General features: G+C 40.4%; 1 protein-coding gene across 1 annotated transcript in view; it reads left to right on the top strand.

The window, feature by feature from the left end:
- The first annotated feature begins 358 nt into the window (after window positions 1-358).
- mslnb (mesothelin b) overlaps window positions 359-23,893 on the top strand; it is a 137,272-nt gene continuing 113,737 nt past the window's right edge. The window contains exons 1-15 of the mRNA XM_037543174.1: window positions 359-426; window positions 5,265-5,336; window positions 7,935-7,959; window positions 8,142-8,178; window positions 9,014-9,139; window positions 9,749-9,945; window positions 10,447-10,550; window positions 10,934-11,046; window positions 13,719-13,931; window positions 15,430-15,504; window positions 15,594-15,817; window positions 18,329-18,401; window positions 18,729-18,872; window positions 19,654-19,850; window positions 22,428-22,531. Coding sequence (XP_037399071.1) covers window positions 5,285-5,336; window positions 7,935-7,959; window positions 8,142-8,178; window positions 9,014-9,139; window positions 9,749-9,945; window positions 10,447-10,550; window positions 10,934-11,046; window positions 13,719-13,931; window positions 15,430-15,504; window positions 15,594-15,817; window positions 18,329-18,401; window positions 18,729-18,872; window positions 19,654-19,850; window positions 22,428-22,531 — 1,684 coding nt within the window. The 5' untranslated portion in view covers window positions 359-426; window positions 5,265-5,284. The remainder of the gene's footprint in view (window positions 427-5,264; window positions 5,337-7,934; window positions 7,960-8,141; window positions 8,179-9,013; window positions 9,140-9,748; window positions 9,946-10,446; window positions 10,551-10,933; window positions 11,047-13,718; window positions 13,932-15,429; window positions 15,505-15,593; window positions 15,818-18,328; window positions 18,402-18,728; window positions 18,873-19,653; window positions 19,851-22,427; window positions 22,532-23,893) is intronic.

Genomic DNA, 23,893 nt, shown 5'->3' with positions numbered 1-23,893 from the left:
CACTATCTTTATCTCTCTCTCTCTCTCTCTCTTTCTCTCTCTCTCTCTCTCTCTCTTCCCCTATCTTTATCTCTCTCTCTCTCTCTCTCTCTCTCTCTCTCTCTTCCCCTATCTTTATCTCTCTCTCTCTCTCTCTCTCTCTCTCTCTCTCTCTCTCCCCCTATCTTTATCTCTCTCTCTCTCTCTCTCTCTCTCTCTCTCCCCCTATCTTTATCTCTCTCTCTCTCTCTCTCTCTCTCTCTCTCTCTCTCTCTCTCCCCCTATCTTTATTTCTCTCTCTCTCTCTCTCTACTGTGCTGTATTTCCTGAGTGGGTGGAGTCAGAGAGAGCGGGCGTGGTTGTGTGTGTCAGGTGCAGCTGGAGAGTCAGTCAGTGATTTTATTAGCTCTCAGGCTCTCACCTGGCAGGTGCTCAGAGCTGCTACAGGTACGCTTCCTCCCTCTCTCTCTCTCTCCCTCTCTCTCTCTCTCTCTCTCTCTCTCTCTGTTATTGTATCTGACTCTGCCTTTTCACTCGTATCATTTATCCTAACCTCTGCTCTAACCCAGTGATGTTATTTCAGATGTGAGCCTGTCGGCTGTCGGTCTAAACAGCTTCTTAAACCTAAAAGCAGCTCAACTCACAGCTGTAATCATCAGTCCGACCGCCTCTGCTGAGGTGCCTTCCGCTCATCTTAAAGCACAGTTACTGACAGTTGTGGCTGTTATTATAGCTCTGCACATGTAAATATGTTTATTTATAGTCTTTATTTATAATAACGCCTGCTGTATCTGTAGAGATGCTCCTCGGGGAACCGAGCTCTGAGGAGCGCTAGGACTGTGTGTATATTATCTGTGATGGAGAATCCTCCACTATTTTATTCCTGTAGATCAACTACAGTGACGTACAGTAGAAATATGACCATACCGCCCCTCTATATTCAGCTTTTACCCACCAATTAATCGCTGATCAGTGAAATGATGTGAATGTAATGTATTAGTTATATGATGATACCACGGAGAAACACTCCTCCACTGATGTTTCAGCAGGTCTTTACACATCTTCTTCTCATGATGTGGATGATGTTTGTGTTATTTTACATATTATTATATTTCCACTTTCATTTTTGTCTAAAACTCTAAAGCTGCTCTTTAACTTCCTCTTCAGTTTGATATTTAAACTTTCTGGAGAACTTACATTTCAGTTTCCCAGGAAATGCATAATAATTCAGGGTTACTGAGTAATTCATAGTAGATACAACAAAAGTCCTACGTTCTTAAAAAACAATGGTTCTTCATAGAACCATGAACAGATGAAGATGGTTTATACAGGACCAAAAAGGGTTCCCCTGTTATTACGAAGAACTGATCCACCATGCAGAGATCAATTTAAACACACCACGGGTTCTTTTAGTGTTCGGGGTTCTGTGTAGAATAATTTTCTTCACTAAAGAACCCTTGAAGAACCATTTTTAACTGTGTAGTAGATACTCAATAATTCATAGCAGATACTGAATCATCCACAGTAGATGGGGAATTAAAGCCATTAAGGTCATAGTTGGGCTGAACATGCTAATGCAGCTACGTGTTATTGGAGGTTAGTGTGAATGGAGCTGATTGAATCTGAGTCAGTAGTTACATTAAGCAGCTGCAGTGAGTAATAAACACCACAGCGCTCCCAGAGTAACGGCTTAATGCCAATATAATAATCTGTAGTAAGATATAAACATGGTGTGTGTGTGTCTGTGTGTGTGTATATGGGGGGGGGTGTTTAGTGCACAACCCCAATTCCAGTGAAGTTGGGACGTTGTGTAAAAAATAAATAAAAACAGAATACGATGATTTGCAAATCCTTTTCAACCGATATTCAATTGAATACACTACAAAGACGAGATATTTAATGTTCAAACTGATAAACTTTGTTTTTTGCAAATATTCACTCATTTTGAATTTGATGCCTGCAACACGTTCCAGAGAAGTTGGGACAGGGGCGTGTTTCCCACTGTGTTACATCACCTTTCCTTTAACACTCAATAAGCGTTTGGGAACTGAGGACACTGATTGTTGAAGCTTTGTAGGTGGAATTCTTTCCCATTCCTGCTTGATGTACAGCTTCAGCTGCTCAGCAGTCCGGGGTCTCCGCTGTCGTATTATGAGCTTCATAATGCGCCACACATTTTCAATGGGAGACGGTCTGGACTGCAGGCAGGCCAGTCTAGTACCCGTACTCTTTTACTACAAAGCCACGCTGTTGGAACACGTGCAGAATGTGGCTTGGCGTCGTCTTGCTGAAATAAGCAGGACGTCCCTGAAAAAGACGCTGCTTGGATGGCAGCAGATGTTGCTCCAAAACCTGTATGTACCTTTCAGCATTAATGGGGCCTTCACAGATGTGCAGGTTACCCCTGCCATGGGCACTAACACCCCCCCCCCCCCCACCCCATCAGAGATGCTGGCTTTTGAACTTTGCTCTGAAAACAATCCGGACAGTCCTTTTCCTCTTTGGCCCGGAGGACACGACGTCCATGATTTCCAGAAACAGTGTGAAATGTGGACTCGTCAGACCACAGGACACTTTTCCACTCTGCGACAGTCCATCTCAGATGAGCTCGGCCCAGAGAAGCCGGCGGCGTTTCTGGGTGGTGTTGATATGTGGCTTTGCTTTGCATGGCAGAGTTTTAACCTGCACTTGTAGATGGAGCGACGAACTGAGTTCACTGACAGTGGTTTTCCGAAGTGTTCCTGAGCCCATGTGGGAATATCCATTACAGAATGATGTGGGTTTTTAATGCAGTGCCGCCTGAGGGGTCGAAGGTCACGGGCATTCAGTGTTGGTTTTCTGCCTTGCTGCTTACCTGCAGAGATTTCTCCAGATTCTCTGAATCTTTTGATGATATTATGGACTGTAGATGATGAAATCCCTAAATTCCTGCAGTTGCACGTTGAGAAACGTTGATCTTAAACTGTTGGACTATTTGCTCACGTAGTTGTTCACTAAGTGGTGAACCTCGCCCGTCCTTACTTGTGAACGACTGAGCCTTTCAGGGATGCTCCCTTTATACCCAATCATGACACTCACCTGTTTCCAATTAACCTGTTCACCTGTGAAATGTTCCAAACAGGTGTTTTTGAGCATTCCTCAACTTTCCCAGTCTTTTGTTGCCTCTGTCCCAACTTCTTTGGAACGTGTTGCAGGCATCAAATTCAAATGAGTGAATATTTGCAAAAAACAAAGTTTATCTGTTTGAACATTAAATATCTGGTCTTTGTAGTGGATTCAATTGAATATCGGTTGAAAAGGATTTGCAAATCATCAAATTCTGTTTTCATTTATGTTTTACACAACGTCCCAACTTCACTGGTTATTGTGGTATTGTGTGTGTGTGTGTGTGTGTGTGTGTGTGTGTGTGGGAACCCGTGGAACCGGCCGTTCTGCTGCTGTAGATTTTCCGTCTTCATTGCTGGCCTTTTTTCATTCCAGTGTTGAGCAGTATGAGTGTGTAAAGTGATCTTTTGGGCCTTTTGTGAGCAGAGCTTCAGTGTGTGTTGTGTAGGAGGGGTGACACACCCTGATCACACAGATTTAACTTTTCACCAAGATCCAAGAGGCCAAAGTGTGTACAAGTATTGCATATATATAATATCACTGCTGACTGCTGAGTCAACTCCCCGAACCGGTTCCTTCTCAGTATCTGGGATGTCTTTGTTGTGGTTTCTGACGTCACGTCACGCATCTGCTGTCTTATACATGCTGTTCTCTGAGTTTTCCATTCACTTCAGATAAGATTCCTTAGGATCAATCGACAGTGAGAAATGCGTTCAGGCTTTAAAGGTTCATTAGTGTGGAAACACGTGAGGAATATCTCTAATCCCACCACTTAACCCAAACTCGGCAGGTAGTATTGATTTCTGCCACAGATTCAATGTACATACCTAATTAAACACTGATTGTTCTATAGGTAATTACATAATTAGGAGCTCTGCTTCCATCTGGTCTCCATTCAGTTTGATTCTGACTTTCTCTTTATTTTGATGTCAAAAAATTAAGCAACAGTGAAAAATGGAAGGAATGTGTGAAACACATTCTCCAGAACACATTTAAGAACACTGGGCCTCATTGTCCAACATCTTCCTAAGTTTGTTCGTAAATGTGCTCTTGATGAAGGTTCTAAGGAAAAGTCTGCGTCAGATTCATGTCGTGTTCTCACCTTTGTGCTGCTGAGTGTGTGTAGATTCTGTTCTTACCTATGGACAAACCCCACATTTGACCACAAGAACATTGGCGAGTCAGAATCTTCGTCAAAACTGCGTAAGTCAGTTTAAGAAGAAATTTCTTCTTGAGAATGTTTTGGTGATTGAGGCCCAGTGTTCTTGAATGTGGCTATAATAAAAAAAAAAACCTAAGGTTCTAATTTACTTTGACGCCATTTGGCAGACGCTCTTATTCACAGTCACTTACAGTTCGATCATTTTTACACAGGAAGGTGAAGACAGTGTTGGGAGTCTTGCCCAAGGACTCTTATTGGTATATTGGTATAGTGAACCCCAGGCAGGGGTGTTATCCACTACACCACACCAACCACTACTAAAAACCAATACCCTCTTTTATGGCTCCCTTCAACCCCTTAAGAAAGTCTTCATTGTTTTGAGTGCAGATTAGTTCAGTTTAATCACGTCAGCAGTGAGGACGGCAAACTGAACAACAAAATCAAGAACTACATGTATTAAAATGCGTTATATATAGCACTGAAAAACGCTTTTTGACAATAGGAACAATGGTAGAACCCTTTTTGGTGCTATATAGAACCCGTTTTAAATGGATTCTTGAAAGAAACTGATACAAACATTTAATCAGTTGCATGTGTCCATGAAAATGGTTCTTTGAGTGGTCCTGATTATTTATAGAACCACTGGCTTTACCCCAGCATAGCAGTGACGATTGAGGAAACAGCCGGCAGGAGGAATCGTCCTCGGTTTGTTTTGTTATATTCAGTGAAACTCATTACGACTTCCAGTTTTTCTAGGTTTACTTAGAGTGGAAGACGTGTGTGAGTCTGTCATACAGTTAAAAACAATCCTTAAAAATTTGTTTTACAAGATCGCCACTTACTCTTATAACTGGTTTTAAGAAATACATTTTCACAGTTTTTATTTATCTCAAATACGTGGTTGATTTTAATTTTTTTTTTAAAGGCACATTTGAGAATATTTTAAACCGTAATTTTACTGTTAAGATGATAGAATTGTTTGTGCTGATAATGTTTTTGTTTGTTTGTTTTGTTATAGAGTGAATTCTTCTTCTCATCATGAGGTCACAGCTCATTTTCCTGCTCCTCTACTTAGGAGCACTGGGTTTCGGTATGTTTATCATTCACCCTTTCAGACATGCTTTGAGCGCTATTGCATGTTTCCATCTCAGCATTAAACCGAAAACTAAAACAGTAGCAGTCATGAATTTTATCTACTTATTTACTTTAGTCCATGTTTATAGATCACAGTAAGTCATACAGTGTCAGAAACCACAGAATCCAGACTATTAGAGATCCTGAACACCTCCACACGGTCTGAGACACAAGTGATAATATAGGCCTGCAGTTAGCACCATGCTAATTGGTGTTATTTAAGCTCAGCTACATTGGTAATACAATATTTTTTTTCTTAGTAACTGTGAAAACGCATCACAAACTAATGCGTAATTATCTAAAATAATTGTGTGTTGGGCTTCATTACTAATGAACGGTTATATGAAAGATTTATTCATTTATCCAGGAGGTAACATCACCCTGGGCTCACCAGGGGAGACCCATCCTCCTCTGGTCAAACTACCTACAAGTGATTGTACTACTAATATTAATAGCAGTAGTATTATTAGTGGTAATAGCTAGGAGTCTATGAAAACATCAGTGCAGGGTGGGCAGTTGGTCCAAGGAAGGTGGTGGTAGCTGGGGCGTGGGCAGCTGGTCTGATCAGATAAAGCAAATTTACAGAAGAACAGATTGATCAACTAGAAATCTCAACTCCAAAATCTTTGGGACACTGCGTTTTAAATGCCAATAAAAACAGAAAGCAGTGACTCTCAAATTCTGTTTGACCTGAATTCAAGCAAAACATGTTTGATGTTTTGCCCAATGAATTTTTTATACTGTCAAAATGTTCCTGAAAAAGACAGCATCTAAAAGGCAGCTCCCAAATATGTTCTGCGTTAATGGTGCTTTCACAGTTTCCCCCAAACCATGACAGACATGGATTTAGAACTTTACACTGGTAACAGTCAAATCAAATTTATTTGTATAGCGCTTTTTACAACGGATGTTGTCACAAAGCAGCTTTACAGAATTTCAGAAAAGACAAAGTTTTAACAAGAATGTTAACCTTGGGAGGAACCAGGCTCACCAGGGAGGACCCATCCTCCTCTGGTCAAACTACCTACAAGTCTGGGTGGTCCTTTTCTTCTTTGGTCCAGAGAACACGACGTCCCTTATTTCCATGAATTATCTGAAATGTTGACTCTTCAGACCACAGTATATGTCTCCACTGAGCATCAGTCCATTTCAGATGAGCTTGAGCCCAGAGAAGTTGGCAGCAGTTGTTGATATGTAACCTCCACTGTGCACCAAATCTGCATTTGTGGATGCAGTGACAGATGGTGTTTATTGATGTTAGTTAGTTAGAGTACTTTCTGAGCTCATGTGGTGACGTCATCTGAGAAACGTGCTGGTTTTTAATGCAGTACCATCTCAGACATTGAAAGTCAGTTGTGGTTTTTACCTAGTTGCTCACAGAGGAGATTATTTTTAAACTCTTGTATTTTTTGCTGAGGCAATTTTGCCAGTGATTTCAACCACCCATGCATGATTACATCACCTGTTTTCTGAAAGGTTTTCTGAACATTTCACAACACTCCTAGTCTTAAATTCCTCCTGTCCCAGCCTTTTTTGGAACATGTTGTAGGCATCAATTTCAGAATGAGTGTGTATATCAGCAAAAAAGTTAATAAAAAAAGATGGTAAAATAAAATGGATCAGTATTTTATGTTTTTATTTCCATCTCATATACTGTACCAACTTTTTTGGAATGAACACTCTAGATTTGAAGATTGCTCTTCAAGAGTTCTTTTGTAGAAACGATGGTTCTATATAGAAACCAAAGAACCATTTGCATGATGAAACAATTCTTCAGACTGATGAAAGATGTGTTATATATGGTTCTACATAGCACTAAAAAGGCCACTGTTATTGCATATAAGCTTGATTATCACAACAATAGAAGAACACTTTTTGGTGCTAAAAGGAACCCTTTCAAAAAGGTTCTATATGGAACCATCTACAGCACATCATCCTTCAATTTGAGGAATCATGATGCAAAGAACTCTTTAATTATGCGAATGGTTCTTTGAGTGTTCATGGTTCTATATAGATAACTATGACTTTACCAAAGAACGCTTGAAGAACCTTCTTTAATACGCAAATATATTAAACATTCATGGTACAAATCAGCAAATATAGAATGAAGTGGGTGCTTCGTCCGAGGCTTTGTGAATGGAAAGACAGTGATGAGTTTATCCCGTAGTTACTGTTGAATATGTTTATCAGAAAATCAGTAGATTAGCTTCTATAATAATAGACATTGGACAGGGGTGCCAATGATTCCTGTGCTAAAGACCCAGAACACCTAAACGTGATAAAACTGTATCAGTTGGAAACAGTACAGAATAAAATAGTAAATTAATCTCTTATTCGAACATGATTTGCTTCAGATAATTAATACATCCATTAATAACTTGTCCTTGTGCAGTTGCTATGCTAATAACGAACCCTATTGTAAAGTGGAGTTTGTAATTAATCAAATGAATGAAGCCTAATTATGTATGCATGCTAATTTTGAATGTCCTGAAGACTGTATTATTATGATTGATTGACTTGTTTTTCTCTTTATTGTCTGTTGTGTTTGCTGTAGGTGTTTTATGTTCAGCACAGCAGGAGTAAGTAAATCTACAGGTTCATCAGTCGCATTAAGAGCTCACTCTGAGTGAAATCTGACGTAGTGAGAAATGCGAAAAATCCAGTCCCACCCTCTGGGCATCCATCATCTCTAACACTGCTTTCCTTTTCTCTCTTTGTTATTCTTCCTCTTTCTTTCTCTGACCATGTGAACTTTCTCCAGTGGCAGCTGCAACATCTTTACGCAAAACTGCACCGCTGTGAGTCCATAAACACACACACACACACACACACACACACACACACACACACACACACACACACACACATATATATATGTTCATTTTATTACAGCTTCATTCTGGATGTTCTTCGGCTTCTGGCTGATTGTAGAATCTTCTACAGCTATATAATTGCGTCTATATATTTACAGTTTATCTGAAACTGGTTATAACTTTAAACAGTCATTTCACACTTTTGATTCTAAAGTATGAATAAACTTTTTTGTTGTATTTATAATTTCAAATGTGAACATAATACTTGGCCATTACCGCCACATGTTTAACCATTGATTCCAAACTTTTGAATATAGGTTTAAATTGTTTGAATAGTAAACCCAAATATAAATTCTGAACAGTAATTCCAAACTTTTAAACACTGATTCTAAATTTCTGAATAGTAATTCCAAACTTTTACACACTGATTCTAAATTTCTGAATAATAATTCCAAACTTTTAAACACTGATTCTAAATTTCTGAATAGTAATTCCAAACTTTTACACACTGATTCTAAATTTCTGAATAGTAATTCCAAACTTTTAAACACAACAGTTAAATAAGATTAGAATGAATTCCAAACCTTTAAGCATTATTTCAAATTTTTTGAACAGTAATTCCAAACTTTTTAACAATGATTCTAAATTTTTTTGATCCGTAATTTAAAAGTTGTGAATCACATTTGAATCACAGCGTTAAACATTTGTTTATTGTTTGTGTTTATCCTGTGTGTGTGTGTGTGTGTGTGTGTGTGTGTGTGTGTGTGTGTGTGTGTGTGTGTGTGTGTGTGTGTGTGCGTGTGTGTGTGTGTGTGTGTAGAATCCTGACCCCACAGCTGCCTTCCTGATGTGCGTGGCCATCCCAGAAGGCCCTGGGGCAGGACAGCAGCACATCCTCAATCTGAAAGGCCTGATTGACTCTGCGCTGGACATCTACTCCTTTATGGTAAAAAAAGAGACATTTTTGTATTAAAGGTGAACGGTTTCATAAAGAAAGATGTTCCGTGTACTATTTGAGTACTTTTAAAGTTCCCAAAGTTTGGAACAGTAATTCCACTTTTTTGAACAGTAGTTTCAAAATTGTGAACAGTTACTTCAAACGTCTGAACAATTCCAGATTTCTCAACCGAAATTCCATACGATCACATAGTAACGTCAGAATTTTGTACAGTAATTCCAAACGTCTAAACGGCAGTTCCAAACTTTTGAACAGTGAATCGAAAATTGTGAATGGCAATTCCAAACACCTTAACAGTAATTCCAAACTTCTGAACAGACTTTTGAACAGCGATTCCAAACTTTAGAAACATATATTTGAACAACAGTACAGAAAATGGCTCCTTGAACCTGATTAATGATTTTCTTTTGTGTCACTTTGTTTTTCATGTTTTATTTTCTCTGCTGTTTCCACTCTTTAGTATCTCTGTTCATCTCCGTGTTTTTGTCTGAATCTTTTGATTCAGATTCAGAGCTTTATTTTTATGAATTGCCATTAAACACTAAATTAAAAGCTAAGAGCAGTAATAATAATCTCACTGTGTTCTCTTGTTCTCAGCGTTCCTCTCTGAGTGGCGTTCCTGTGTTTAACGTATCCGGGGAGTTCAGTGTAAATTGGGCGTCTCTGCTGCAGGACGATGACTTCGTTCGGATTTGGCTCCAGGTCAGACTGACCCCTCTGCTCTCGTCCATCTCTCAGAACTTCCTCACCTGCCTGAGCAACTCCAACTTCAGCTGCAGCACCTACAGCACCATGTAAGAGCACATATAAACATAGAAACACGTAAACATGTCACTGCTGTCCGATCATGTACATTACATATACATATACATACAAACATATGCAAATTAAATGTAAATAAAGTGCCAAAGCACAATTTTTGGTTTCTGGAGTTTCAGTAAGCCATAAAACAGCAAACTTGTATTTCTGAATCTTCTGTTTTGGTGGTTAAACCAAAGAATAATCCCGGAAAATTTCACGTATCCAGCATCACTTGTTCAAAAGTGACAAGTTACAGCAAGCACCTTTTTCCAAAGCACTCGTTTAAGGTAACAAATAAGACCACGCCCACTTTTTAAAGCCTCTGTGTCTCAAACTAATAAAGAAACAAGTCTAGTCTACTGAGCACAGCAGAATCATCTTCAAATATGAAGCCAATCTGAGCTGGTCTGTGGGTTCAGTGAACTCTACATGAGGAACGTTGCTTTGTTTTCCTGAAAACTGAAAGGATGTGTGTGTGTGTGTGTGTGTCGTAGGGTGCAGGAGCTGAGTCAGCATTTCTCGGGTTTGGATCCCGAACGGCAGAAATGGATCTATTCGTTCTTCATGTATCCGTTCCTCTCCAGAAACTCATCCGCAGGTAAAACACTGCCTTTTAACTTCACCGCTCGAGAGGAGAGCCTGCTTTTTATGAAGGATTCGGTTGAAAGGCGAGAGAGCAGAGGTGTTAATCACTGTAAAAGACTGATAAACTGATTAATGGACACTTAATTCTGTGTAATTTGGTGTGATTGAAGCAGAAAAGTATAAATATGTTTATATAAATGGCAGTTTTGTTTTAGACAGCAAATAAATAACAAATAAAACTGAAATTTGAATTCCAAACTGTTCCTGAGTGGCTCTAATGAGTTGAGAACAGGGCTCGGGAGGCGGGGCTCGGGACTCGGATGCCTTTAACGTTTATGATTTATGTAGTATCTGTTGAAGTACACTGCTCTGTGTATGTTGTCTGTTCTATGTCAGGTTGTGTCGATCCTGGCCTCAGCAGTGAGGACTGGCTGATGAAGAACTTTGGCTCATTCTCGGTTCTGGCCCGGATCAGGGACTTCACCTCCATCAACCTGTTGTTCAGTGGGGTAACCTACACATACTGATATGAATCATTGCTATTCATTTGATATAAACCCAGCGTTCCACTCCATGTTATTACAGCCTTGAACTTATCTGTCATGTTTATACTGTCTGCAACAGTTTATTAGCTCATCTAACATCACATAATAAGGGGAGCAGGACTGGAGGAGGATAACTGAGGATTCTAGAACCATCCATAATCTGTCAGAACAAAACCTTGTGCCTCCGTTTTAAACTATTTTTAACAGAATGTGAAAATGCCAGCTGTGTTAAAATTCCACAGTGAATGGTGCAATGGAAGCTGATATGATATAAACCCTTAATTAACGCCCGTGCAATGCAAGGAACGTTTTCCTTATCCTGAGAAGTTGCCACTTTGGTGAAACCAGGCTGTCAGGACAGCAACACCGCTAGCAGCAGAAAAAGGCCGTAAAACTGCAGCGTCCCATTCAACACAATGAGTCCACTTTCCCTCTTTCCCTCAAAATCACACAAACAGGCCCTAAAACACAATTTGACAGATGCATAACAATAAATACGACAAATATGACTATAAAATGAATAATATTAAGCTCTGTCTTTCAGTTTACATTGACTTTGAGTGTTAAAAACATCTGATATTAAACATGCAGCTCAATTTGTAAATAAAAATAAAGCCAGTCTTGCCGTGTATCAGAGTTTTAGGACTCCTGAATCCAAGAGGACAGAAAATAATTGTATATTTTTTAATAATAATAATTAATAGAATGATTCACCATCAAAACGATTGCACTTTCAGTCTTACAGACACTCCAGACTAATAATTTCTGAGAAGATAACTATGACTGCACTTGTTTTCAAGATTTCTATAATTAAAAGAATCTAAAATTTAGCAGGCACTGTGTAAATGTTTGATCAGAAGTGACCCAAATTCATAAAGATAGCATTGACATCTCAAACAATGCTATATCTGAGCAGCCCAGGGTCTCCTGAGAATAACAACATATGACTGTCACATGTCAAGACTTTATAATTGCAATTGAAATTGACTCAAAATACCAAAAAATCTCCAAAATTCAAAGATTAAAGAACAGGGTGGTTCTTCAGCTCAGTATGAAGAAGGCTGAGATTATGGTGACAAAAAAGAAACTTCAGGAAACTTCACCACTCAAAGACGTGGAGATGGTGGACAGCTTTTTCCTAAGTGTCTACTGTCCGGGCTGTCGTCTTCTCTGTGGTGTGAAAGCTGGACATTTGATCTGCTGAGAGTTCTCTGGATGGCAAAGAAAACAAACAAATGGGTTCTTGACCAAATTAAGCCTCACTTCTCACTTACTGAAGAACCGATTCACTGGAAAGGACCATAATGCTTTAAGAGTTGAAGGTAAAAAAAAAAGGATGACCAACTACAAGATGGATGGAGACAATCAGAGGAACCAATTCAGAGGCCTGAAGGCCCAAAAAGACATCAGGGCGCTCTGGAGAAACACTTTGTTTGGTCACCAGACGTGTGATTCGACTGGATGGCATGTTTGTGGTGGTCTGCAATGACGATTTGCATGGATTTTCAGATTTTCATAATTGTTAAACATCAGTTTCATATCATGGCTGAAACTTTTTGCCACTATAAAGGAACTTAAGCTTAATCACCTGTTTCTTGCTGTTGTTGTTAATTATCCATCCATTTTCTAAGCCGCTTCACCGTCAGGGTCGCAGGGGGTTGCTGGAGCCTATCCCAGCAGTCTTCGGGCCACCATGCCGCCTGTTGTTAATTATGTTTATTGATATTAGTATAATTATAATTCATGCACAGTGGAGTCCAAACATCTGAGACCACGTTAAAAATCTTGGATTGTTTTTCATTCGATCCTGGAAATAAACACCTAAAAGTTTTAGAATAAAAAAGCTCAGTGAGAAGAAAAGTGAAATTAATATGAAACGTCTGAGATTCACTGTTTCTAGCTCACTATTCGAATTTAACCAGATCAGATGGGCCTGGAAAAAGGCTTCAGAGTGAAAACGCCCAAAAAACGAATGAAGTTCATTAAAATAACCCAGCAGTTTTGCTCCTGCAGTCAAGCTAATCAAACTAACGAAGGCCTTGATAATGAGCTGATGAGCTGACTCAGGTTGGCTAGAACAGGAAGAACCTGAAAACTGTTCGCCTTTCTCGGCAAATCTGTTTCCGTTCCGGCCTCCAGTGTTTGTTTTTGTTTATATTTGAATTGAACATTTATTTATTTTCATAAAAGCATCAAATTTTTGATGAGATTCCGCAGCCATGATTCACACCTGGGCAAACCGGCGAAACTTGTCCTGTAAGGTGTTCGGCCATTGTTTTCTCCCCTCTGTAACGTTGTGTTTAAATAAACGGGGGCACAACATTCAGTCCGTCATGTGGCGGCTGCTGCTTTAAGCTGTGCTGAAGTACTTCAGTCTGTGTTTATAGATAACAGTGAGTGTCCTACAGTGTCAGAAACCACACAATCAACACGGTTACAGACACTTCTTAGGCAAGCTGTTAGCACCATGCTAACTTGTGGTGTATACGCTTCTATTACTTGTTAGCTACATTAGCCTCAAAGCAAACTCCAGACAGGAAACATCTTCATTGACTAGATTTGGGATGAGTGGAATGAAAACTGGGGGAATATTTGTCCAAACCATTGCTTTAATTTGTCCAATGTTCTCTTCACAGATGGAGGTGCTGCACCTGTTGAGTCCAGAGCAGAAGGCTGAGCTTATACTCAACCCCGAGCTGGCCAATCTGGACAATGACTCCCTCAGTGTGGTGTTAGACAGCCTGCTGACCTCTGTGATGACCCCTAATGGGAGTGTGACCTCACCACCCAATGGTAGTGTGTGGCTACCCCCCATATACCCCCCTTCGGTACAAGATCCAGTCACACAGGTCAGACGGCACCGGTACTCGTTATCATATTACGTTTGAATTGAGTTGTTATTGTTCTCATCACGGCCTTCTTACGCTAATCAGATTCATCCCACTCACAAGACCCCACTCATTTTAAAGACTTTGGAAACATAAAGGTTTTGATAGCTGAGCCTAGAAAATAAACGCACACCTGAAGACAAGCGGAGCAAATAAACGCACTCCTGAAGACAAGGCCGACAAATAAACGCACTCCTGAAGACACGCCTAGCAAATAAACGCACTCCTGAAGACAAGGCCGACAAATAAACGCACTCCTGAAGTCAAGCCTAGCAAATAAACGCACTCCTGAAGACAAGGCCAAGAAATAAAGGCACTCCTGAAGACAAGGCCAAGAAATAAAGGCACTCCTGAAGACAAGGCCAAGAAATAAACGCACTCCTGAAGACAAGGCCAAGAAATAAATGCACTCCTGAAGACAAGGCCAAGAAATAAAGGCACTCCTGAAGACAAGCCTAGCAAATAAATGCACTCCTGAAGACAAGGCCAAGAAATAAAGGCACTCCTGAAGACAAGCCTAGCAAATAAACGCACTCCTGAATACAAGGCCAAGAAATAAAGGCACTCCTGAAGACAAGGCCAAGAAATAAAGGCACTCCTGAAGACAAGCCTAGCAAATAAACTGTGTGATTCTGAGTGATTCTCTGTGTGGAGTTAAGTGTAATGAAGGTTTCAGATGTAGCTAAAGGTTCCGACTGTAATCTGCACTTTACTTTACATTAACCATGTACGTCTGCAATCAAACTCTCACACACAATGTACTTCACATAAACAAGATATCAGATCAGCCCTGCATTTCACAGAGTATCAGTACCTACAGCCCTCACTTCTGTCCTGCTAAAGGACCATTAGATCAGATTTAACATGAAGAGACTGGAACACAAACTCATTTCTAAAGGAATCAGACAGTGAAGAGCATCAGACAGGATTCTGGAGATGTTCCTCCACTTTCAGATGGAGCTGATAAACTAATTTCTAAAGGAATCAGACAGTGAAGAGCATCAGACAGGATTCTGGAGATGTTCCTCCACTTTCAGATGGAGCTGATGAACTCATTTCTAAAGGAATCAGACAGTGAAGAGCGTCAGACAGGATTCTGGAGATGTTCCTCCACTTTCAGATGGAGCTGATGAACTCATTTCTAAAGGAATCAGACAGTGAAGAGCGTCAGACAGGATTCTGGAGATGTTCCTCCACTTTCAGATGGAGCTGATAAACTCATTTCTAAAGGAATCAGACAGTGAAGAGCCTCAGACAGGATTCTGGAGATGTTCCTCCACTTTCAGATGGAGCTGATAAACATCCACACAGTAATTTCTGTCTGAGTGGAATATTTACCCCTATAGTTTAAAATGAATACATTCTAATATACATTTGGTTAAAGTGTCAGATTGTTGAAGACTCTGCAGTACTTTTGTTAAATCCTGGTAAAAAGGCTTTCATGACTGTGTATCTGCAGGTTATGAACGACTTCATGACGACGTTTAAACCAGTTGGAAGCTTCGTCAGAGAGTTCGTATCCCTCACACACCAGGTAACCGAACACACCCCACACCGCAGTGTGGCAGGTTTTCTGATGGGAACAGTGTGATTTCACTCCTCTTATCCACTCTTCCTCTCCAGCCGGACCTGTCCAGCATGAGCAGAGCCACGTTTGTCCAGGCCATGCTCAACTGGACTCTAGCAGAACTAGCTGCTCCGTATAAACAGAACAGCAGTGATGACGTGGCGATGTTTGACCCGAAGGACGTTAACGCCTGGTTCTCCCACGTCGTGGCCCCCATACTGAGGAGGTTCCTCCCTGGAGAGATACCGAGTGACATCACTGAAGTCTTCCACACCTTATTGTGAGTAACCACAACACGACAACCACCCGCCACAGTTTTTGCGTTAACACATTGTCAATAAAGGTTAAAGCTGGGATGGTTATCGTTTGGAGTCTTTTGGTACCGATACCGATCCGATATTCTCGAATTCAGTAGCAATGCCAAAACAATCCTTTTACCTGTACTCTTTTTTCACTACTCTGCAAAAATTTCTCATCTATTTTTAACATATTTTACCATGTACTGTCAGAATTTTGACATCAGTGATAGGTTAGACCTGCAAGTGTGTGTTTTACTCTTTTCTTTCTTCTTTTTCTTCTTCATCTTCCTCATCTTCATCTTAAAAATGATTATTATCATTATCACCCGCCATCCTTCAAGGTGCATGGAAGAAAAGCGTGGAGAATGTTCTCTGTACTGGCACCCAGGTGGTGGAATGAACTCCCACTGGCTGTCCGAACAGCAGAGTCTCTTGCTGTCTTCAAACGTAGACTGAAGACTCATCTCTTTACACAGCACTTAAATGAGCATTGAACTATAAGCTGCACTTATTTTATTGTCCTGCACTCTGTATTGTAGTTTACTGTATTGTATCTTATTGTTATTGTATTGCATTGAATGGCTCAGAGTTCTGCGCTCAACTCTGGTTCTTTTTCTCTTGGTGTCTGCAGTGACATATTTGTTTCTAGCAGTATCTGAGCTCAGGACTGTCTTTTTCTCTAAGCTATTGGTAACTAGCAAAGATACTTTCTGTAGATTGACAAAGCACTTCTTGTAAGTCGCTCTGGATAAGAGCATCTGCTAAATGCTGTAAATGTAATTATCATGAACCTTTGATGGTGGAATTTTAATCCAAAGAATCAAAACAGGCTCTGATTTGATTTAGTTTTTCAGATTGTTTTGTTAATCTGTAGTACTGAGATGTTTTGTTCGGTGAGCCCGTGATTAAAGTAGCACGAATTAAGGCCGCTTTCTCTCTTTCAGTGATGACCACAAAAGCTACTGCCCCCTTGTGGAGAACGTTCAGACTGCTAAACTCTGCTTTATAATGAGCTGCGGAAATCCTGACTGGCTTTTAAATGTGGAGCTATTTTTTGCCGCGTTTATTCAGAACGTACCACTTTTTCTTGGAGTCATTCAGTTTATACACAAGCAATCCTGACGGGCCTCATCAGAGTTGGCCTAATCGAATTACTCATTACTGTACGTCTGGATTACTCTCCGAAACCTAAACACCTATCCAGGTGGACACAGCCGAGCAAGCTCTCCCATTGGTTAGGACTTCAGGAGCTGGACTGAAGGCCTTACATGTTAGATTACCTGCCAACAAAATTAGGTATTGACAGAGGAATCAACCAAACATCCACTGGTCTACCTTTCGGGACATTATCCTAGTTCTTTTAGGAAGTTCTAGATACACCACTGACTGTGAATATGTGCCGTAGTCTAAGCAGTGTTCCGGTTAGTTGTTAGGAATGTTAAACAGCAGTGGCAGCTCTGTGCAGGACTCTTTACTGAAGTAGTCACTGTAACACTGATACACACAAGATCAGATTTGTTTTCAAGATTCATATAAAACACACAATGACTTTTACAGGCTTTTAATGACAGTAGCTAACCTAGAACAGCCAAAATGCTTATAAGAATCGTTGTTGGCTTAGTGCACACATACTATTAGAAATCTCATATGGGGCACTAGAGAAACTGTAGTTATCACAGAGTTGTTTTTGAGCGTGCTTTGACACCATTGAGTACCTGTATTATGAGTAGTAGAGTTAAAAATGTAGGCATTACACTGCAGCAGCACAGTGATCACATTACTGTAACACATTACATCTTAATCACGGTGGCGTGGTGGGTGGCGCTGTCACCTTACAGCGAGGAGGGCCTGGGTTCAATTCCCCGGCCGGGCGACCGGGGTCCTCTCTGTGTGGAGTTTGTATGTTCTCCCCGTGTCTGCGTGGGTTCCTCCGGGTTCTCCGGTTTCCTCCCACAGTCCAAAGACATGCAGGCAGGCCAATTGGACATGCTAAATTACCCCTGGGTGTGAGTGACTGTCTGTGTCTGTCTGTCTGCCCTGCGATGGACTGGCGACCTGTCCAGGGTGTATCCTGCCTTCCGCCCGAAGACTGCTGGGATAGGCTCCAGCACCCCCCGCGACCCTAACGGAGAAGCGGCTTGGAAAATGGATGGATGGATGGATGGATTACATCTTAATTACAAATCTTTAAAGGCTTCCTAGCTTAAGCATTATCATATCACTGAAAGGCTCTGTGTGGCGTATTGTTGTTCAGTTCGATCAATTTATTTATTGTTTTTATTTATTGTTTTGGCCATTATAAGAGATCGAATTGCTCAAATAATCATCCCAATATTCAGTAAGTTAGTTGATTTAGTAATATAATCGACAATGGCAGCCCTAGAATAACCATTAACTTGTGCGTGGTGAAAAGAGAACAGAAGTATTCCGGAATATATATTTAAATAAACTCCTATAAACTCTCTAATCAAATGTTGTGTTTGTGTTTGTAGCTATATTGAGACGGGTGGGAATAGCAATGATCAGGATTTGTGCAAAATCACTCTGGAAGAGCCGGAATGCGCTGTGAGTAAATTTCAAAAGAAACAAATATATAATGTGAATAATGTATGGAAGTGTTGAGAATACATATATTAAACTTGTGCAATATAAATATTATGTTGATTGATGATCATGTGATACTATGACATTTTGTTCATGTAATCAATTATAGTTATACAAAGTTTATAATTTGAAATTAAAATGAAACATTCCAGAATAAATACATATGGAGATGATAAGTAATGTGTAAGATAATTGTTATGAATTATTGTAGCTCTACAGTTTGATTTATGTATTGTAAGTTATGCAATACACTTTACTCTGTCACAATGCACTGTTCTGTTGTTCCAGGTGAATAACATGATGCAGCATTTAGCAAAGATTCTGCACTGTGCAGCCAGCACTAACCTCACGCTCACCTCTGAAACACTGGACAGCCTTGCACTTCAACTGACCAGCAACCTCAACACGCTCCTGAACCAACTCGCCATGACGGTACGATTAGTGTACCGCTAATTCTGCTGTTACAGTCATGACTCTTATACTGAAAATCTACTGTTACACTATAAAAATACTATAACACTACTATTACAGCCATGACTCTTACTGTAATACTACTGTAACAGTCATGACTCTTAGTGTAACACTACTGTAACATTACTGTAACACTCCTATTACAGCCATGACTCTTACTGTAAAACTACTGTAACAGTCATGACTCTTAGTGTAACACTACTGTAACATTACTGTAATACTACTATTACAGCCATGACTCTTACAGTAATACTACTGTAACAGTCATGACTCTTAGTGTAACACTACTGTAACATTACTGTAACACTCCTATTACACACATGACTCTTACTGTAATACTACTGTAACAGTCATGACTCTTAGTGTAACACTGCTGTTAGGCATGACTCTTAGTGTAACACTACTGTAACATTACTGTAATACTACTATTACAGCCATGACTCTTAGTGTAACACTACTGTAACACTGCTGTTACAGTCATGACTCAGTGTAACACTACTGTAACACTACTGTTACAGTCGCAACTCTTACTGTAATACTACTGCAACTACTGAAACACTACTGTTATATCCATGGCTCTTATTGTAACACTACTGAAGCTTTACTGTTACAGCTATGACTCTCACTATAAAACTACTGTAACATTACTGTAACACTACTATTACAGCCATGACTCTTACTGTAATATTACTGTAACTACTGAAACACTACTTATAACGTAATGATATCTGCTTTCTATCAGAACTTCAGCGCTCCGGATTCACCCTTCATCCACGTCCTGGACCGTCTTCATGACCTGTCCCCGTACAACCTGCAGGACCAGCAGTTTATCAGCATGTGGTTCCAGATCAAACTGAAGCCTCGTTTGTCCACCCTGACGCTTGACTACCTGCTCTGCCTCAGCGCCAAACCGTTCAGCTGCCAGACTTACCAGATACTGTACGTCAGACTCTTATCTAGCACCTCATTATACTGCTGACTGTACATCAACCTGTTACCTAGCACCTCATTATACTGCTGACTGTATGTCAGCCTCTTATCTAGCACCTCATTATTCCGCTGACTGCACATCAACCTCTTACCTAGCACCTCATTATACCGCTGACTGTACGTCAGCCTCTTACCTAGCACCTCATTATACTGCTGACTGTACATCAACCTCTTACCTAGCACCTCATTATACTGCTGACTGTACATCAACCTCTTACCTAGCACCTCATTATACCGCTGACTGTACATCAACCTCTTACCTAGCACCTCATTATACCGCTGACTGTACATCAGCCTCTTATCTAGCACCTCATTATACTGCTGACTGTACGTCAACCTCTTACCTAGCACCTCATTATACCGCTGACTGTACATCAACCTCTTATCTAGCACCTCATTATACTGCTGACTGTACATCAACCTCTTACCTAGCACCTCATTATACTGCTGACTGTACATCAACCTCTTACCTAGCACCTCATTATACCGCTGACTGTACATCAACCTCTTACCTAGCACCTCATTATACTGCTGACTGTACATCAGCCTCTTATCTAGCACCTCATTATACTGCTGACTGTACGTCAACCTCTTACCTAGCACCTCATTATACCGCTGACTGTACATCAACCTCTTACCTAGCACCTCATTATACTGCTGACTGTACATCAACCTCTTATCTAGCACCTCATTATACTGCTGAAGATACATCAACCTCTTACCTAGCACCTCATTATACTGCTGACTGTACATCAACCTCTTACCTAGAACACTCATTATACTGCTGACTGTACTTTAACCTCTTATCTAGCACCTCATTACACTGCTGACTGTACATCAACCTCTTACCTAGCACCTCATTATACCGCTGACTGTACATCAACCTCTTACCTAGCACCTCATTATACCGCTGACTGTACATCAGCCTCTTATCTAGCACCTCATTATACTGCTGACTGTACGTCAACCTCTTACCTAGCACCTCATTATACCGCTGACTGTACATCAACCTCTTATCTAGCACCTCATTATACTGCTGACTGTACATCAACCTCTTACCTAGCACCTCATTATACTGCTGACTGTACATCAACCTCTTACCTAGCACCTCATTATACCGCTGACTGTACATCAACCTCTTACCTAGCACCTCATTATACTGCTGACTGTACATCAGCCTCTTATCTAGCACCTCATTATACTGCTGACTGTACGTCAACCTCTTACCTAGCACCTCATTATACCGCTGACTGTACATCAACCTCTTACCTAGCACCTCATTATACTGCTGACTGTACATCAAACTCTTATCTAGCACCTCATTATACTGCTGAAGATACATCAACCTCTTACCTAGCACCTCATTATACTGCTGACTGTACATCAACCTCTTACCTAGAACACTCATTATACTGCTGACTGTACTTTAACCTCTTATCTAGCACCTCATTACACTGCTGATTGTACATCAACCTCTTACCTAGCACCTCATTATACTGCTGACTGTGCATCAACCTCTTACCTAGCACCTCATTATGCTGCTGACTGTACTTTAACCTCTTTTCTAGAACCAGTATATCAACCATGTTATCTAGCACCCTCATTACACTGCTGATCGCACATCAACTCTGCTATCTGGCACCTTCACTATAATGCCTTTTCTTTCATAACTATTTCCTGCTTTCACTGTACTATTTATTTTATTTCAATCTGTTATCTAGCACCTTCACTGTATTGCTTATTGTATATCAATTAATTATCTAGCACCCACAGTATACTTCTCAAACTTTTCTAGTATCCACACTATTCTGCTCACTGTGTCAGTCTATTATCTAGCACCCTCACCATATCGCTTAGTATAGATCAGCATGTCATTCAGTCCCACACTACATGTCTTACTGTTATCTAGAACTCATACTATACTGCTTAATTTACAACCTCCTCACTACCAGCCCCACACTACATTTCCCTTTGATATCTAGCACCCATAGCATAATGTTCATTGTATGTCAACGGACGGTACAGCACCTTAGGATACTGGCAACCACAAGTGTGTCATTCAGCCCCACCCTACATGTCTTACTGTTATCTAGCACCCACACTACACTGCTTACAATGTCAACTCACACTATACTTCCCACTGTTATCTAGCACCCACACTACCCTGTTCACTGCATTCTAATCTGCTATCTAGCAAACAAACTATCAAGCACCAATGTCATATTTCTCATTTGAATCTAGCACTGACAATGTACTACAATCAAACTGTTATCTAGAACAGACTAAACTGTGAAAACTGGTGGGTCACTGGGTGTTTGAGTTGTGCTTTGTTGCTTTAGCTTGTACTGAGCTGTCCAGATGTGTGTTTTACTGCTGTAAATGTCTAGAACCTAGTTCTGGATTTATACGGGAGTGTGGTGTGCAGTCTGTAGACTGTTGCTGAGCTCAGCTCCGCCACTGTCACACTGTCAGTATAAAGTAAAGTGTTTAATTTATGAATTTTCTAATCGATTCATGTTTTTTCAGTGTGGGGGACATGAGTAGCAACATGTTCCTGATGTCGGAGAGTGGACCTTCCCTGGTGTTCTACTATTTCATCACACCGTTCCTGGAAAGACAAGTCATCACAGGTAACCCAGCTGCATTCAAACGTTGAGCAAACGTAACCCTTTCACGTTCAGTTACGGCTCCCGACGACAGTCATGCTGAGGTTTTATACGAGTCGTTTCTGCCTCGACGTTCTCCTTTTGGAAGATTCTTCACTGCTGCATGAAATATTCTGATTAGACTAGATAGCGTAAGCGGTGTACCTGTCTAAGCAGTGGCCTTTGGTGATGCCCCAGCCGACTGTAAGTGGGAGCCTGAGAGATCATAACTGTCCTCTGTCTCTTCCTCTGGGTGGGATGGGTGGTCCTCCCTCTCCCTCCATCACCAAGCATAATGCTCATTAACACAGGTGTCTGTTAGCTGATGTAACAGAATGAGTGGGAATCGGCATTAATACTTTATTTATTTATTTATGTATTTATTTATTTTGTTTGTTTAGTTGGTTTTCTTACTTTATTTTTAAAAAATTGAGTTGCTTGAGTTGTTGCATTTTTCTTATTTATTTATTTATTTATTTATTTATTTTTGGTCCCACTTTATATCGTGTCTCTAACAACTGTGTAGTTCCACATGCATAACATGTGCAGCACCACTGTAACTACTGACGATTTAAGTCAGATTTAAGTCAGATTATCAGATGGATTAAGGAAGTAAGTCCTATGTAATTACACGAGTGTCTTCTACACAGAAACGTCCCGGTAGTTATAATAAGTGGACAGTCCCTGTGTAGTTCTTATGTAGGTACTGTGTATTAAAGGAGTGGTAATACAGTAATACAGTTTAATTAATGTTATTGAAGCTATATTGTAAGATGAGGAGACGCCTGCTGTTCTGTCGCATATACATACAGAACATACACAACCTATATAGTGGGACCATTTTTTACTGGATAATTTTAACCGACCTTTCAGTTTTCACCATCCTGCCTGATTTTGCGTATATTCATCACTACTTTTGTTTTCAGTTCTTGTGTGTCCTGTGAGGTGCAAGGCTGTAAATTGACTGAGTGACTGAACTCAAGGAAGGAAAATGGGGACAAAATCTCCCAACGAGTTCATGTCAGGGTGAAATGGAACGCGTTAATCTTTGAGAGAAGACCTGTAACAACTGGTCACCGCCAAACGAAGAAAATGTGAAATCTATTAAAACATTCACTCTTTATTATGAGATATTTAGGTATGGTTAGAGGTTTAAACTGTTAAAGGATCAGGGCTCAGTCAGTTTGCACTGAGGTCCCTGTAGTTGCCGAGTCTTAGTGTGTAATAAACCTGAGATTCTAAGGTTTTAAAGGTAGATACTGATTTTTACTCATCTGTGTTTTCGGCTCTACGCCTTCACTAGCCTTCACGCTCTCAGCCTAGTAGCATGGTGAGATAGAGGCGGAA

This window comes from Pygocentrus nattereri, chromosome 12, assembly GCF_015220715.1.
Source record: "Pygocentrus nattereri isolate fPygNat1 chromosome 12, fPygNat1.pri, whole genome shotgun sequence".
Taxonomy (NCBI): Eukaryota; Metazoa; Chordata; class Actinopteri; order Characiformes; family Serrasalmidae; genus Pygocentrus; species Pygocentrus nattereri.
Note: the sequence above shows the minus strand (reverse complement) of the source record. Positions and strands in the feature narration are given on the sequence as shown.